Source organism: Elaeis guineensis, chromosome 2, assembly GCF_000442705.2.
Source record: "Elaeis guineensis isolate ETL-2024a chromosome 2, EG11, whole genome shotgun sequence".
NCBI lineage: Eukaryota > Viridiplantae > Streptophyta > Magnoliopsida > Arecales > Arecaceae > Elaeis > Elaeis guineensis.
Window position 1 is genome coordinate 93,913,695 of NC_025994.2, and position 18,803 is coordinate 93,932,497.

General features: G+C 43.6%; 1 protein-coding gene and 1 long non-coding RNA gene across 2 annotated transcripts; one reads left to right on the forward strand and one right to left on the reverse strand.

Moving 5' to 3' along the window:
* Window positions 1-15,746: 15,746 nt before the first annotated feature.
* Window positions 15,747-17,709, reverse strand: LOC105050676 (malvidin galactosylase UGT88C3). The gene has a single exon (XM_010930792.4). The coding sequence runs from the start codon at window positions 17,468-17,470 to the stop codon at window positions 16,010-16,012; it is 1,461 nt and encodes a 486-aa protein (XP_010929094.1). The 5' UTR covers window positions 17,471-17,709; the 3' UTR covers window positions 15,747-16,009.
* A 207-nt stretch (window positions 17,710-17,916) lies between these two features.
* On the forward strand, window positions 17,917-18,512 carry LOC140855717 (uncharacterized). Its single transcript, XR_012138708.1, has 2 exons — window positions 17,917-18,051; window positions 18,199-18,512. It is a non-coding gene; the product is annotated as an uncharacterized lncRNA (long non-coding RNA).
* Window positions 18,513-18,803: the final 291 nt, after the last annotated feature.

Consider the following 18,803-nt stretch of genomic DNA (forward strand, 5'->3'; position numbering starts at 1 on the left):
CCCGGCTCCCGTAGGAGTCCGGGCCTTACTCCCCGCTCATGTCAGGACGAGGTTCTCCTCCTGTTCCTGATAGGGCTGCGGGGGCACGTATGGGCGCTGCGAGGCCTCTCCCCCCGTCCGGTCTAAAGGAACCGGGCCTTCGACTTTGCTTAAGTTAGGACAAGGTTCTCCTCCTGTCCCTAACAGGGCTGTGGGGGCACATATGGGCGTTGTGAGGCCTCTCCCCCCATCCGGTCTAAAGGAACCGGGCCTTCGACTTTGCTCAAGTTAGGGCGAGGTTCTCCTCCTGTCCCTAACAGGGCTGTGGGGGCACATATGGGCGTTGTGAGGCCTCTCCCCCCATCCGGTCTAAAGGAACCGGGCCTTCGACTTTGCTCAAGTTAGGGCGAGGTTCTCCTCCTGTCCCTAACAGGGTTGTGGGGGCACATATGGGCGTTGTGAGGCCTCTCCCCCCATCCGGTCTAAAGGAACCGGGCCTTCGACTTTGCTCAAGTTAGGGCGAGGTTCTCCTCCTGTCCCTAACAGGGCTGTGGGGCACATATGGGCGTTGTGAGGCCTCTCCCCCCATCCGGTCTAAAGGAACCGGGCCTTCGACTTTTGTAAGATTGCGTTCTCGTTTTTGATACCGTCTGCTTGAATTGTCCCTAGACAAGTGGGCACACATTTTTCGATTAGGATGAAATCACTGGTAGTATACCCGTAAGTTTTCTGAGTTCCATGGTCGCGGGAGGTCGGCCCCTCCGAGCTCCTTAAGATAATAAGTCCCAGGTCGGACTACTTCTTTGATCTCATAAGGTCCTTCCCAATTTGGGGCTAGCTTCCCCTGGGCCTGCGGCTGTGAGACAGCAGCTCGTCGGAGTACAAGATCCCCCGCTCTAAATGTCCTGTTCTTGACTCGGGCGTTATAATATCGGGCAACCTTCTGTCTGTAGGCCGCCATTCGGACCTGAGCGATCTCCCGCCTTTCTTCCAGTAGGTCGAGGTTGGCCCTGAAATTTTGTGTATTCTGGGGTTCGTCGAACGCCACGACTCGTGCCGACGGGAGTTTGTGTTCGATCGGGATGACGGCTTCTGTACCAAAGGCTAGAGCAAAGGGAGTCTCTCCTGTAGGCAACCTCTGGGTAGTTCGGTACGCCCATAGCACATGGTGAAGCTCGTCCGCCCAAGTTCCTTTCGCTTTTTCAAGCCTTGTCTTGATTCCCTGCAAAAGGGTTCTGTTCGTTACCTCGGCTTCGCCGTTTGCCTGGGGATGGGCCACTGATGTGAACTTGTGGGAGATGTTTAGGTCTTCCCAGAATTCAGCAAATCTGGCTCCCGCGAATTGCCGTCCATTATCAGTGATCAGTGTTCGAGGTAAACCGAACCTGCACACTACTGATTTCCAGACGAAATCCTGCACTTTCGCTTCTGTGATTTTGGCTAGTGGTTCGGCCTCGACCCATTTGGTGAAGTAGTCGATTGCTACAAGGAGGAATTTCCTTTGACCGGACGCCATGGGAAAGGGGCCAAGAATATCCATCCCCCATTGCGCAAAAGGCCATGGGGCACTCAGGGGTGTGAGCTCGGTAGCAGGTTGTCTCTGGACGTTGGCGTACCTTTGGCATCGATCGTATTTTTTGACATATTCGATTGAATCATGATGCATTGTTGGCCAGTAGTACCCTTGGCGGAGTAGTTTGTGGGATAGAGATCTGGCACCCAAATGGCTTCCGCAAACTCCCTCGTGCACTTCCCATAAAGCGTAGTCGGCTTCTGAGGGTCGGAGACATCTCAAGAGAGGCAAGGAGTACGATCTCTTGTACAATTTGCCCTCATAGAGGATGTACCGGGATGCTTGATTTCGGAGTTTTCGGGCCTCTTTCGCGTCTTGGGGGAGAATCCCATCTCTAAGATAGGTTATCAGCGGGTCGACCCAGCTGGGCTCGTGGTCAATATCCATTACGAGCTGCGGTTCTTCCGTACTTGGGTGCTTTAAAACTTCAAAGAGGATGCCTTTGGGCAATTCGGCCGGAGCCGATGTTGCTAGCTTGGAGAGAAAATCGGCTCTGGCATTCTCCGATCTTGGAATTTGCTTGATGTCAAAATTGTTGAAGGCGGGGGTGAATTCCTTCACCTTCTCAAGATATTTGGCCATACTGTCCTCCCGCGCTTCAAAGCTCCCGCTGACTTGTCCCACTATAAGTTGGGAATCGCTGTGCACCCGGAGTTGGTTTATTCCAAGCTCCTTAGCGACCCTCAATCCTGCGATTAGAGCTTCATATTCTGCTCCATTGTTTGTTGCGGGGAATCCGAAACGCAGAGCGTACTCCGCGACGACTCCCTCCGGGCTGGTCAAGATCAGGCCTGCACCAGCGCCCGCCATGTTGGAAGATCCGTCCACGTGGAGGGTCCAAAAGCCATCGAGGGAACTGGCTTCTTCGTCGGAGGAGTCCGGTTGAGTCTTCAGGTCGTCAATTTTGCTTTGCTCAGGTTCGGCCTCCTCAGGGACGGTGCATTCTACTATGAAATCCGCCAATACCTGGGCCTTTATTGCCGGCCTAGGCTGGTAGTTGATGTCGAATTCTGTGAGCTCGATTGCCCATTTCGCCATTCTCCCAGAAATATCAGCTCGGTGCAAAACCACTTTGATCGGTTGGTCGGTGAGCAACGTCACCGTGTGCCCTTGAAAGTAAGGTCGGAGTCTCCGAGCTGCAATCAACAAAGCGTAGGTCAGTTTCTCTAATTTAGTATACCTGGTCTCGGCGTCCCTTAGCACGCGGCTAATGTAGTAGACCGGCCGCTGGATTTTTATTTCTTTTTTGACAAGGACTGCCGCGAGGGATGTGGGAGAGACTGCCAGGTACAAAAATAACTCCTCCCCAGGTTCGGGCTTTGCCAGTAGTGGAGGTGAGCTAAGGTAGCTCTTTAATTCCTCGAATGCCTGTTGACATTCAGGGGTCCAACAGAAGTTCTTCGGCTGTTTGAGGGTTTGGAAGAAGGGCAAACATCGCTCAGCCGACCTCGCGACAAAGCGATTAAGAGCTGCGATCCTCCCAGTGAGGCACTGAACCTCCTTGATCGACCGCGGGGCGGCCATCTCCTGGATGGCGCGAATTTTCTCCGGATTGACCTCAATCCCACGCCCCGACACCATGAAGCCCAGGAACTTTCCTGAGGTTACCCCAAAAGCACATTTGGTCGGGTTCAGCTTCATTCTGTATTTTCGAAGAGCGCCAAAAGCTTCCTCGAGGTCGGCAACATGATTTCCGGAAGATCTACTTTTCACGAGCATATCGTCCACGTACACCTCCATGTTTCGGCCGATTTGTTCTTTGAAGATTTTATTTACCAACCGCTGATAGGTTGCGCCTGCGTTCTTGAGGCCGAACGGCATAACCCTGTAGCAGTAAAGGCCGCGACTAGTGATAAAAGTAGTCTTTTCTTCATCTTCCGATGCCATCCTAATCTGGTTATAGCCGGAGAATGCGTCCATGAAAGTGAGAAGCTCGTGGCCCGAGGTAGCGTCCACCAGTTGGTCGATCCTGGGCAGGGGGTAGCTGTCCTTTGGGCAAGCTTTATTCAGCTTTTTGAAGTCGATACACATCCTCCACTTGCCGTTTGCTTTCTTGACCAAGACAACATTGGAGATCCACTCTGGATAATTGATTTCCTTGATGAATCCGGCCTTGAGAAGTTTATCCACTTCCTCGGCTATCGCCTTCTGCCTCTCTGGGGCATGACTCCGGATTTTTTCTTTTGTTGGCCGATGTTTAGGGTCGACTGCCAGGTGATGTTCCATGACCTCTGTCTCGATCCCCGGCATATCCGCCGGGACCCATGCGAAAACGTCCGCATTTCTTCGGAGAAAGTCCACGAGATGCGTCCGCACCTCCTCCTCCAGGTTGGAGCCAATCAACACCACGTGCTCCGCATTCCCATCATTCAAACGAATTGGTATTAGGTCCTCGATCGGGCCGCCCCTCTCTTCAGTGAGGTCGTCGCGCGCATCCAACCCGTCGACTGGACAAAGATCCGCTTGATCGCTTCTTTGCAGGGCAATATTGTAGCAGTGCCTGGCCAGCGCCTGGTCTCCCCGAATTTCTCCAATCCCTTTGTCAGTGGGGAACTTCAACTTCAAATGATAGGTTGAAACAACGGCTCTGAGGGCATTGAGGCCGGGATGGCCAAGAATTGCATTGTAGGCAGATGGCGCCTTTACCACCAGGAAATTCACCAGAGCCCTGGACTGCTTTGGATGCTGACCCGCGGTCACAGTTAGAGCTATCGTTCCTTCCGTAGGAACGGCGTCACCAGTAAACCCTATCAAGGGAGAGCACATCGGCCTTAGATGACCGCCAAGAGTGGTCATTCTTGAAAAGGCGTTGTAGAACAAGATGTCAGCCGAACTTCCGTTGTCGACGAGAACGCGACGGACATCATAATTTGCTATGTTCAAGGAAACTACGACCGCGTCGTTGTGAGGGAATTGGACTCCCTGGGCATCTTCTTCAGTGAAGGCTATGGGTTCCTCGATTTTTTGCCGCTTGGGGGGCGCAGTTGATTTGCCGATCGCCTCCTGCCGGGATTCCCCCGAGACGACATTAACGGAATCCCGCGGAGACTGGTCGCCCGACCACCCTTTATCGACGGTCATAGCCAGAGGTAGTTGTGCAGAAACCCCGCGAGAAGGCATCGGACAGGGAAAGGAGGCTTGGATGCCGGAAAAGATGGCCGGAAGCGGATCCGTTGAGCGCTCCTTTAAGAACAAGGGTGCTGCGAAGATTCGCCCCCCTTCCTCTAGCGCCAATCCTGTTGGTGCAAAAATCCGCCTGCGCCGGAGAAGCTAGAGTTGAGGAAGCCGCGGTCGCCGCCGGGACCTGCAAGGGAAGTCTAAACCGGAGGTGGGTTGCTCCGGCAAGACCCTCCGACGCTCAAGTCAGTTCTCTGCCTCAACAAGAATGGAGTGCTCGAACGGAGAATTTAGCAGAGTTTTGAGATAAGAAAAATGAGCTTAGAGAATAACGTATCTGGATCCCCTTTTATAGGCAGAGGGAGCAACGGATTGATGGTGACACCTGCAACCGTCTGGTAGTGGGCCGCCCACGGTCAGGGAAATTAACTGCGGAGAGTGGTGGGGTAGACTCGTGGCTATTGTCATAGTCTGCCACGTATGGCCTATTGCGGATAGTGGGGCGGCGTCCGTTGCCGCTAGCTGTCAGTGAGTAGTGGGATCGTACAGCACCTGCCGCAGGGAGCGGGACAGAATCGTGGCCGTTTGGTACAGCCTGTCAGGGAGTAATGGGTCCGCTGCTGGAGCCGCGTAGAATCCGCTGTAGGGCCTGGAACAGGATCATGATTGTTGTCGCGACCTGCCGAGGGGGTGCGGATCTGTCGATTGAGGTTCGGCCGCGGTTGGAGTCCGGCCTCCGTAGGAGCCCGGGCGGAACCGCTCTGATGTCGAAGGTGGAGCCCGGCTCTCGTAGGAGTCCGGGCGGAGCCTTTCTGATGTCGGAGGTGGAGCTCGGCTCCCGTAGGAGTCCGGGCGGAGCCTTTCTGATGTCGGAGGTGGAGCCCGGCTCCCGTAGGAGTCGGGCGGAGCCTTTCTGATGTCGGAGGCGGAGCCCGGCTCCCGTAGGAGTTCGGGCGGAGCCTTTCTGATGTCGGAGGCGGAGCCTGGCTCCCGTAGGAGTCCGGGCGGAGCCTTTCTGATGTTGGAGGTGGAGCCCGGCTCCCGTAGGAGTCCGGGCGGAGCCTTTCTGATGTCGGAGGTGGAGCTCGGCTCCCGTAGGAGTCCGGGCGGAGCCTTTCTGATGTTGGAGGTGCAGCCCGGCTCCCGTAGGAGTCCGGGCGGAGCCTTTCTGATGTCGGAGGTGGAGCTCGGCTCCTGTAGGAGTCCGGACGGAGCCTTTCTGATGTCGAAGGTGGAGTCCGGCTCCCGTAGGAGTCCGGGCGGAGCCTTTTTGATGTTGGAGGTGGAGCCCGGCTCCCGTAGGAGTCCGGGCGGAGCCTTTCTAATGGGAATTTCGGCCGCGGGTATTTTATACCCAACACATATATATATATATATATATATATATATGTATATATATATATATACATATATACATATATAGATATATATACATATACGTATATATATATATATATACATATACATATATATATATATATATATATATATATATATATATATATAGATATATATATATAGATTGGACTCTAATTAATCAGATCTCAGTCTATATCCAGTCAGCTCTTCGTCTGTTGGATCGGTGCATAACTCAAAGTGAGATCTAAAAGCTAATGAAGAATGTTTGGCTACAATTTGCTGACTTGGCATTGCTTAAAAAAAAAGTATGCATTGAATGGGATGCGATGTATGACCATGCATGTGCCTCTTCCTCCCATCTCTTCTCCTCTCTTTCTTCTCCAAAATTCATTTCTTCTCTCTCCAAACCCACACCTTTCTCTCCAAACACACGCGTCTCTCTTTTTTTTCTCTTTTCTTCTCTATCTTCGGCTACCATCCTTATCTCCTCCAAAACCCCTCCCACCTGCGGCCCCCATCTTTTGGTCACGTTCTTCTCTCCCTCTTCTTTCTTCTTTCTCTCCTCTCTTCTTTCTTCTTCTCCTCCTCTCTCTCCCTCTTTCTCCCTTTCAAAAGCCTTCTCTCCCCCTACTAAATGCCCACTCACTGCGGGCTCTTTTCCAACCCACCATCGGCTCTTCCCTAATCTCCAACTCTCTCCTTCTTCTCCTCTCTCTCCTTTTCTCCCAACTCTTATCTTCTCCTCTCCCCCCACTACTAATCAACTCTTATCTTCTCCTCTCCTCCCACTACTAACCGCCACCGACCGTCGACTCTTCCCCAACCTCCAACTCCCACCCATCGTCCCCATCTTCTCCTCTCATCTCCAACCCCAACATCTTCTACTCCACCTCCTCCCTTTTTCAATCGTCAACACCCACCTGCTGCCCCCACCCACTGTCGGCTCTTCCTCAACCCCAATTCCCATCCAATTCCTCCACCTATTTCTTTCCATCTCCTCTCATTCCCAACTCGCAACTCCCACTCGCCGGTGTCACCTTCTCTCTTTCCCATCTGTCACCACACACTGCCGCCCCCAACCGATACTGCCACACCCAACGGACCTCACCACCACTCGCTACCACCCCCACATACAGTCAAAGATCCATCTCTTCTATATCAGATGAGCATCTTCCTCATTTATTTTTTTCATATTAATAGGTCAGTAAAATTTAAATCCTCTTACTTGATGCATGAAAGAGAATTGTAGTATGTCTAATAGATCTAAGTCATGATCAATCATAAAAAAAATATATTTAGATATATAAATATAGATAAACTAATGATACATATTTTTCTCTCATGATATCAATCTCAATGTTTGGAAGGTATTCATGATGCATGACTAGGAGAAGATAAAAAATATTTCGATAAGGCATTCTTTTTTTTGGAGCAGGACATTGTTCTTTTGATAGGCTATCTCTCTTGGTGGATGGGGGTGCGCTAGGTGGGGTATTTAGATTCTAATTCTATCATGCATCTTTTAGATGATGATGTATTCTAGTAGCTATATTGTTGAAAGATAAAACATAATCTAGTGAGGATGATGAACTATATATGTTTCAATCTCTTCTCTCAAACACTGAGATCGTAAACACAATCCTTTTTGCTAGATTGTGAGTAATGATGTGCATGGTGCATTGTAATTTGCATATGCAGATTAGTATACATCAATCATTCTAGTGGATAATACCTATCTATCAAATGAATGGCAAATGGATTTCTCATATCTACAATAGTAGGACATGTAGTTAGTCTTTACATTATACACATAAGAAGCATGATGCATTTTTTCGATAGAATTGAATGTGTCAAATTATGTAATTGTAAGCATGACTAAGCTTTTTCATGCCACCTAATGTTTCATGCTGAATCAAGTCCGTGTCAAGTAATGCACCGTGCCAACTAATGGTCCGTGCCAATTACTGCATCGTGCCAAATAATACATTATGCCCTTTATATTGTTAGAAAAAATTATGTTTCTAATTTTTAGTCTCATATGTGCGAACATACATTCGTGCCACCAAATGCAAAGTAATATTTGTTTATTTTATTGACTATGAACATTAAATATTTTGTAAGCCTGATTGTGCCATCTACATTATGTATTTTATGGAGAGTTTGATGGGGGGGCAGATCATAATTACGGATGCTCGTGTGTCAGAGTTACGTGCCAGATATGCTGTGTAGGTGATTGTGAAGGGTCATGAGGTGAGATCATCATAGTTTACTTTATACTATTTTTGTGACCAAATCTGTGTTGGCTCCACTCTTTGTATACATGTATAAGATATTTGTATTCTGTCAAAATATTTAGATGTAGTATGAAACTCTTGTAAATAAACTTGTATAAAACCTCTTGTAAAAAATTTAATTATTGTGATGAAACTATTATTTCCATGCATATAAATATTTTATAAGAGGTGAATCAATTTTGTTCTCTGTGATTGATGCCATAGATTTGTTGACATCTGAGTTTATTCTTTATGTTTCTTTATATTTATTTATTGGTTGTTATCATGTTTATTAATAAGTCTGATATTTGTTCAGTTCTGCAATTGATGCGACTCTTGTTTTCTAGATGATTTTATGTTTGAAGTTATGACAGGTCAATTTGTGCTTGTTTGTACGGAGTAAATGTTGTTGTGCATTTAGGATCATGTTTGTCATTATTTCTGAGTTGTAGTTTTATTCATTCAAAAAATTTGAGTTTGCTCTATCAAGTGAATTTATGTCCCCTCCATAATAGAGCACAAGAAAGGGGAATAAATTACTTTCTGATGGAAATAAATACAAACTCGTTAGAGTAAATGCGAATAGCCCAACAAACGGTCCATAAACCTTGAAAGTTGTAATAATTCCTTTTATGAGATCAGGATAAATACAAACTGTCATAGTATAAACACAAACTATCACTGAATAAATACAAATTGCTAAGGATAAATACATACCTATGGTCCAAAAGTTGGATAATCCAAAGGTCCTCCAAAGATAAACAACAATAGTAGAAGGTAAATACTAACTCCTACTAAAATAAATATAAACTATCCTAGAATAAACACAAACTCTAAATAATAAATATAAAAATATCTAGAATAAATACAAACTATCCTAGATTGCTTTTTGTCCTTTTTGAAATAATGATAGGATAAACACAAACTGATCCAGAATAAATACAAACTTCATATAATAAACACAAACTAGATATAATAAATAAAAACTCTATGGCAATAAATATAAACCATCCAGAATAAATACAAACTCATGGTCCAAAATATATTTGATCCACGGATCCTTCTAGGATAAACAATAAGATAGGAGGATAAATACTAACTCTTGTGGAAATAAACATAAACCATCCGAAGATAAACATAAACTCTAAATAAAAAGCACAAATGGATCCAAGATAAATATAAATTATTTTAAGTTACTCTCTGTCTTTTATGAATCTATGACAGGATAAACACAAATTACTCCAAAATAAATATAAATACTATATAATAAATAGAATCTGGATATAATAAACAGAATATCTGTGGTGATAAACATAAACTACCTAGAATAAACACAAACTTGTGGTCAAAAACTTAATTGATCCAAAGATTCTTCCAAGATAAACAATAAGAGAAGATGATAAACACTAACTCCTATTGAAATAAACACAAATCATCCGAGGATAAATACAAACTCTAAATAATAAACAGAAATAGACCTAGAATAAACACAAACCATCCCAGATTACTCTCTATCTTTTATAAATCCATGATAGGATAAATACAACCACCCTAGAATAAATATAAATATCATATAATAAATAAAAATTAGATATAATAAATATAAAATTTACAGTCATAAATACAAACCATCCAAAATAAACACAAACTCATGATCTAAAATTTGAATGATCCAATAGTCCTCCCAAAATAAACAACAAGAGAGAAGGATAAATACTAATTTCTACTAAAATAAACACAAGCTATTCGAGAATAAACACAAACTCCAAATAATAAACACAAACAGACCCAGGATTAACACAAACTATCTTAGATTGCTCTCTACCTTTATTGGGACAATGGTAGGATAAATACAAATCTTTTTAGAATAAACATAAATGCCATATAATAAATAGAAACTGGATATAATAAATACAAACTCTGCGGTAATAAATATAAATTGTCTAGAATAAATACAAACTCATGGTCTAAAAATTTTTGAATTTGTATTTATTCTAGATAGTTTATGTTGATTGTCATAGAGTTTCTATTTATTATATCTAATTTTTATTTATTATATAGTATTTATATTTATTCTGGAGCGGTTTGTGTTTATCTTATCATAGGTTCATAAAAGACAGAGAGCAATCTGAGATAGTTTATATTTTTTCTAAGTCCGTTTGTATTTATTATTTAAAATTTATGTTTATCCTCAAATGATTTATGTTTATTTCAGCAGGAGTTAGTGTTTATCCTCGAAGGACCCTTGGATCATCCAAATTTTGGACTATGAGTTTGTATTTATTTTGGATGGTTTGTGTTTATTACCACAGAGTTTATATTTATTACATCTAATTTTTATTTATTATATGATATTTATATTTATTTTGAGGTGATTTGTGTTTATCCTATCATGGGTTTATAAAAGGTAGAGAGTAATCTGGAATAATTTATATTTATCCTGGGCCCATTTCTATTTATTATTTAGAGTTTGTATTTATCCTCGAATGATTTATGTTTATTTCAGGAGTTAGTATTTATCTTCCTCTCTTGTGTATCCTGAGAGAATCCTTAGATTATCCAAATTTTGAATCATGAGTTTGTATTTATTCTAGATGGTTTGTATTTATTGCTGTAGAGTTTCTATTTTATATATCTAATTTTTATTTATTATATAATATTTATATTTATTTTGAGATAATTTGTGCTTATCCTATCATGGGTTCATAAAAAGCAGAAAGCAACTTAGAATAATTTATGTTTATCCTAGATCCATTTATATTTATTATTTGAAATTTATGTTTATCCTCAGATGGTTTATATTTATTTTAGCAGGACTTGGTATTTATCCTCCTCTCTTGTTGTTTATCCTAGGAGGGTTCTTGGATCATCTAAATTTTAGATCACGAGTTTATGTTTATTTTAGATGGTTTGTGTTTATCATCATAGAATTTTTATTTATTATATCTAGTTTGTATTTATTTTGGGACAGTTTGTGTTTATCTTATCATTATCCTAAAAAAGATAAAAAGTAATCTGAGATAGTTTGTGTTTATCCTGGATATTTTGTATTTATTATTTGAAGTTTGTATTTATCCTAAGATAGTTTATATTTATTTTAATAAGAATTAGTATTTATCCAAATATTTTGATAGAATACAAATATCTTATACATCTATACAAAGAGTGGAGCCAACATAGATTTGGTCACAAAGATAGTATATAGTAAATTATGATGATCTTACCTCATGATCCTTTACAATTACCTATGTAGCATATTTAGCACGTAACTCTGGCATACGAGTATTCGTAATTATGATTTGGCCTCCTCTCTCATCAGACTCTATAAAATGCATGATGTAGATAGCACAATCAGGCCTATAAAATATTTAATATTCATAGTCAATAAAATAAAAAAAAATATTACTTTGCATTAGGTGGCATGGATGTATGTTGGCACATATGAGACTGAAAATTAAAAATATTTTTTTCTAACAATATTAAGGGCATAATGCATTATTTGTAATGATGTTGTAGTTGGCATGGATCATTAGTTGGCATGATACATTACTTGACACGGACTTGATTTGGCATGAAACATTAGGTGGCACGAAAAAGCCTAGTCATATTTATAATTACATAATTTGGCACATTTAGTTCTATTGAAAAAAATACATCATGCCTCTTATGTGTATAATGTAAAGATTAACTATATGTCCTACTATTGCAGATATGAGAAATCCATTTGCTATTCATTTGATAGATAGGTATCATCCATCAAAATGATTGATGTATACTAATCCGCACATGCGAATTACAGTGCACCATGCACAGCATTACTCACAATCTAGCAAAAAAGATTGTATTTACAGTCTCAGTGTTTGAGAGAAGAGATTGAATATTGTATAGTTCATCATCCCACTTGATTATGTTCTTTCTTTCAACAATATAGCTACTAGAATACATCATCATCTAAAAGATGCAGGATGGAATTAGAATCTTAATACCCCACCTAGTGCACCCCCATCCACCAAGAGAGATAGCTTATCAAAAGAATAATATCCTGTTCTATAAAAAAGAATACCCTGTCGAAATATTTTTACCTTCTCCCAATCATGCATCATTAATATCTTTCAAATATTAAGATTGATGTCATTAGAGAAAAATATGTATCATTAGTTCATTTGTTCTCGTATCTTTAAATATTTTCTTTTTGTGATTGATCATGACTTAGATCTATCAGACGTGCTACAATTCTCTTTCATGTGTCAAGAGGATTTAAATTTTACTGAGCTATTGATATAAAAAAATAAATGAGGAAGATGCTCATCTGATATGAAAGAGGTAGACCTCTGACTGTATGTGGGGGTGGCAACGAGTAGTGGCAACATCGGTTGGGTGTGGAGGCACCGGTTGGGGTGGCAGCAGGTGGTGATGAATGGAGAAGAGAGAAGGCGGCACAGGCGAGTGGGAGTTGTGAGTTAGAAATGAGATGAGATGGAGGGTGGTAGGTTGGAGAAGTGGGTGGCAATTGGGGGCTGAGGAAGAGCCGGTGGTGGGTGGGGGTAGCAGGTGAGGGTTGCCGGTCGGAAAAGGGAGGAGGTAGAGTAGAAGATGTTGGGGTTGGGGATAAGAGGAGAAGACGGAGACGATGGGTGGGAGTTGGATGTTAGGAAAGAGATGACGGCCAATGGGCGGTTAATAGTGGGAGGAAAGAGAGGAGAAGGCAAAAGTTGGGTGAGAGGGAGAGAGAGGAGAAGAAGATGAGAGTTGGGGGTTGGGGAAGAGCCGGCGGCAAGTGGGCATTTAGTAGGGGGAGAGATGAGTTTTGAAAGGGAGAAAGAGGGAGAGAGAGGAGAAGAAGAAGAAAGAACAGAAGAGAAAAAGAGGAAGAGAAGAACGTGACCGGAAGATGAGGGCCATGGGTGGGAGAAGTTTCGGAGGAGACGAGGATGGTGGCCGGAGATAGAGAAGAAGAGAGAAAAAAGAGAGGCATGGATTTGGAGAGAGAGGTGTGGGTTTGGAGAGAGAAGAAATGGATTTTGAAAGAGAGAGAGGAGAAGAGATGAGAGGAAGGGGCGTGCGCGTGGCTATACGCCACATCCCATTCAATACATATCTTTTTTTTTTTAAATAATGCCAAGTCAGTGATCGATAGCCAAATGCCCACTGTTAGCTTTTAGACCTCACTTTGAGATATGCACCGATCCAAGGGACGAGAAGCCGATCGGATATAGACTGGCATCCGATCAATCTGAGCCTAATCTCTCTCTCTCTATATATATATATAAGAAAGCAACTAACAAAGTAATATCATTTTTTTTTCTTCCTCTGGTTTTCTTTTTCTTACCACCTTTATTTTTACACAAAATAAATTCTCATATTAACATAAGTTCTGTTGCGGCAAATTCTTGGCTTAGATCGGACTTGCTCGAGCGGAACAGAGCCCGACAAAAATGACAATGACTGAACCTGCAGAACCAGTCTCTTACCGAAGATGGTTCCGTTAGGAACCCTCCGATGCTCAAGTTAGAAATCTGAAATAGATAGGAAAGAGCACATAAGGATGTTTCGTTCTTTGGGGATCCCCTGGTTGTCTTATATATAGAGAGGTCATAAGGTAAAAGAGGTTATAGGAGACCACCCCACCCCACATGGGGCATATCTTGGATTTTCATAGGCTTGATAGGTGGTAGTGCCTTGGCATGTGACCGGCCATTTTCATTGATGGCTCCAATAGGCTCGATGGTTGATGTGATCCAATCTCACGTGTGGTCAGTTATTTTGCATAATGGCCATGACTTGAGTACTCAAGATATTACAGTTGATGTGGTTTTTTTTCGTATATGACTAGTCGTTTTTCTTAATGACTTGATATGATTGGATCATGTAAGAATATTTTGTAGACAACATGGCTAGTCACTATTTTTAATGGGTGTTGTAATTGGATCGCACAGGGGCTTCCTGTGAACATCATCAAGTGTGGGAGGTTGGTTGCGCGCCGCTACAGAGTGAAGCTGGGACAAATGCCCCGGGACCGATGTAGAAGATTACTTCAGCGGCTGGCGGGTAGCTCGTAGGCCGAGGTAAAGGATCGGCCATCCGAGGTTCACTTGTGTCATGGGATCGGGTATTAGAATCATATCCATAACAATTTCCAAGGCATCATGTTTTCCTGGACGCTCAAAAGGATTGGGTGGGATTGGTTGAATTAATTCCTACTCTCATCTAACCTTGATGTGGATCAGTCTTGGCATTAGAATTTGTACACATATTTGACTCATTCCGTTGATGGTTCAAGCTCAAGTCCAAAACAATTTCAACGAGCCCAAATCCAAGTGTCTGCTCTCATTTGGAGCTCACAGCACCCCACCAACATAGCTAGAATTTTTATATGGATCAGTTTCTAATCAGCTCAGGCATGGGGCAGATTCGAGTGTACATGACCCAGGATAAAGTCCTATGCATCTAATTAGGGTCCATTTGAAGTGGTGATATTTTGAATCTTTTTTTTGGGCATATATGTATATTATGTTCTCAAGATCTTGAAAATTAGAAGTCACAATCAGAGCCTTCTTTTTTTTTGGGTAAGGATAATCAGAGCCCTTTAAGGATAGAAAGTTAATAATGAAAGATTTTTTAAAACCCTCTCTAGGGGTGTGCGGGTATCTGTAAAGACTGGTTGTCTGTATACCAAAAAAAAGCTAATTGTCTAAGTTGACTCACAAAAATCATAGATGGTACAGACTCTCCATACCTTGATACTAGAGTTGATCATGGATCAGGCTAGGATATAACAAAATATCAAATTTAAATAGATCCAACTCGAAATCTAATTAAAAGTGAACATAGTTTTTAGATCTAAGGCTAAGACCTGGCTTCAAGATACGTACGGACTTTAAATTCAGCAGTTTCGTATTTGGAGATGCAAAATGCATTTAAAGACAATATTACTGTAAATTTCTGGCTTGAGTTAGATTTGTTAGAGTTGAGTGTTGATCAGCAAGATGATGGTGATCAGACCTGCAAAATAAATTTCTGATTAGAGTTGACTTCGATCGAAATCCTCCGACGTTCAAGATAAAAACTTGTAGAACAGATAGAAAGGAATGCACGAGAGAGATTGCATATCTTGAGAGTTTTCTGGTTATCTATTTATAGATTGAAGTGCGAGCCATAAAAGAAAAGAGTTGGAAGCCATCTCAACTCATTCAGATGCATCGTTCTAACATTTTTGGTCTGATTTTTTAGAATTTGATGATTATGGTTGTCTTATCCGACCCATAGCCAGCTACTTCCAATAGTTATATGATTTGAAAGGAGTGTACATATGCTTTCGATCAACCCTTCCAAATATGATAATCAAAGTAAAGATCGACTAAGATAGAGACTGTCGATTGAAGCAAGATGATTGTTGGAGACAAGGATCAACAGTCGATGCATAGATCGGCAGCCAATTCCTTGGGTCAATCACGATCGAGATTCACCAGTGTCTTTGATTAAGGAACAGAAACTTTCAATCCATAACAGAGAAAATAAACGATATACATAAAAATGGTGATTCACTAGCCTCGTCGGTGAGCCAGGTCATAGCCATTTACCTATATGGTGAGCTAATAATTTAACATTCCTTCCATTTCACCAGGCGACGTCATCTTACACTGACAGGCATCTACAAGGAATATAAACAACAGTTGGCAATCGGCTCCCAGGAAAAGGTACAGCATCCTCATTTCAGATTAATATTTGTTTGCAGCCCCTCCTCTCCTTTGCTTACGTCCTCTGCTAGTTGCTCCAAATAATTATAAGATGACCCTTCTTTCCCTATGGCATTCTTGATCGCCATTCTCATCTCTTCAGCCTTGGCTCTCACTTTCTTCCCCTCCTCAGAGTCCCCCATCAAACACCTAACTCCCCTTTCCAGCTCCTCCGCGCCGACGAATCCCCCGCCCTTTCTGTCCACCTTGAGCTGCACGCCCACCCCAGTCATCCTCTCCATCTCGAAAGCATTCAGATGCTGCTCCGCATACAGCGGCCATCCAAGCATCGGCACCCCGAACCACAAGCTCTCCAGGGTCGAATTCCACCCGCAATGCGTCACGAATCCCCCCACCGCTTCATGAGCCAATATCTTCTTCTGCGGCACCCAAGTTGGCCACACCAATCCCTTTTCTCTTGTCCTCTCCAAGAACCCCTCGGGCAATACTTCCACCAAATTTGCATCCACCGGGTGCCAGAATTTTCCCGTCGAACGTGTCCGGAGACACCACAAGAACCGGTGCCGGCTTCGCTCCAGCCCGATGGCCATCTCTCGCACCTGTGGAGCGCCGAAGCTGCCCATGCTCCCGAAGCACAAGAAGACCACCGATGCCGGTGGTTGCCCATCCAGCCACTTTATGCACTCGTGCCGCTCGGAATTAGCGTTGTTCGTCTCATCCTCGAGGGCAATTACTGGTCCTACTGGATAGATGGCCGGCGTGGGGTGGTTCGGCGCGCAGCGGCCCTCCCTTAGTGCCTCGATTGGTCCCGGCTCTAGCTCAATGAACGTGTTAACTATAATTCCTTTGGCTTCCAGAAACCTTTTGCCGTGATAGACAAACCAAGTGTAGTTCCGGCTCTTCTTGTTCATGAAGGGAGTCGGCAGGGATAGCGGCGGAACGGGAGGAACTCCAGGGACCTCTACGTGGCCTTCCAATTCCCCAAATTCTACAGGAATCTTGTCGTGGAGAGTCGGGAGATGGAGTGTGAGAGCGAGCATGGCGGCGGTGGAGGTGAAGAAGATGTAGGACGGGACACCGAGTTCATCGGCGACGTCAATAATAGTGGTAGCAAAGAAATCGAGGACCAGAGCGGCGACGGGGACGGAGGATTGGGTCAGGGCGGCCTTGACGTGGGGCTTGTGGCTCTGGATGTAGAGGGAGACGAAGTCCTCGGCGCCGTCGGTGTCGGTGGGAGGATCGACGGGTGGGAGGTCTTGGAAGTGGATGTCGAGGCCGGAGGAAGCGACGGAGTGGACGTAGGAGGAGAAGGTGGAGGCTGATGCCGGGTTGGGGGGTTGGATGAGGAGGACGGTGACGGAGAAGAGCTTCTCCTCTTGTTGGAGCGGGAGGAGGCGTTTGGCTGTCTCCACCATGGGCACCAGGTGGCCAGCGCCCCAGGTGGGCAGGAAAAACAGGCCAAGCTTTCCCATTCTCTCTGTTTCCAGGAGGATGCAGGGGAATGGATGGAGTCGCTGTGGAAAGGGTTTGGACGACCTGCGGCCTAACGGCAGAGAAATTATTGCCGCTCGGCAAACTGGACAGGCAGCATCTAAAACGCAATGGCTGACGTAAACGACTGGGTTGTTATATATAAAACAAAAATTAAATTACAGAAACACCCTTCACATTTAAATTATTTTTATTTACATCTTTTATATTTTTAAAAATATCAAACTGACCTCTAAAATTTTGAAACGTTCCAACGAGATCCCCATGGTTACTTAATCCCTGACGGTGCCCACTTGTCATTATAATAGATAAAAATGTCCCTCCCAATTCCAGGATTTTTTTTTCCTTCTTCACGGAAGAGAGGACCTGCGCGTCCTTCTCTTCCTCGGTTTTCTTTACAGAACAGGGAAGCAGGCCCCTCCCCTCCCCCCAGCCATCCACCATCCTAGACGGAGGAGCAGGCCCCGGCGACGCCAACCGGCAGTGTTCGACGATCGGCGGCGGCCAAAACGGCAACAGAAAAATCCCAAACAAAAGGAAGAAATAGCGGAAACTTATAACAGTTATTTTTCAAAAATTTTTTAGCAATTAATCGACGAAACTTTCGGCTTAGAATCCCATAAAGATTTTTCAGCAATTAATCTGGTTTATGATTCGTTGAAGTTCTAATTTATCAACTCATCAGATTGAGTTTTGGTTGCTGCTGCAGGTGAGGGAACAAGGCACTCGTATCAACATGCGCATCAGGAAAGTATGAGAAGATCGAGCTGAGAGATGATACATGATCTGGCCATGGTGGCGGTCAGCAGTTCCTAAAACAGCAGTAGAGTGAATCAAGCAGTACAAAATTCCATTGCAAATCACGCTCTCGTCGCCTCCCCTCCATCCTGTGAAAACCTTCAAATTCAGCAACCTCACTTCCAAAATGGCTAATGGAAAGAGGCTCCCATAGTGTCTCACCCTCCACGAGGGTAATGAGACCTATTCTTGACCAGGAAAAAAAAAAAAAAAAGAAGAAAAGAAGGCGGAAAACTTTAAAGAAAAGAGCTCCTGTAAAATAGAATCCTGTGCATCTTCAAGCATAATATACATAACGACGCAATAAAAGATATATTCTGGTGCACCAAGAAAATTACAAATATATTGGTTCATAACTTACAGCAAGAAATACAACCAAGACTGCACTGAAAAAAGAAAGAATACATATGCGAGTATTCGAATCACTGAACCGAATCCTATCAAATTTTTCATCTCTTAGAAGGAAAGTGGGAAAGATATAAGAGAAGCGATAGCCACAAACAAAACCATTTCAGC

Coding starts and splice junctions, on each gene's coding strand:
- LOC105050676 (XM_010930792.4), bottom strand. CDS start 17,470: ATGGGAAAGCTTGGCCTGTTTTTCCTGCCCACCTGGGGCGCTGGCCAC.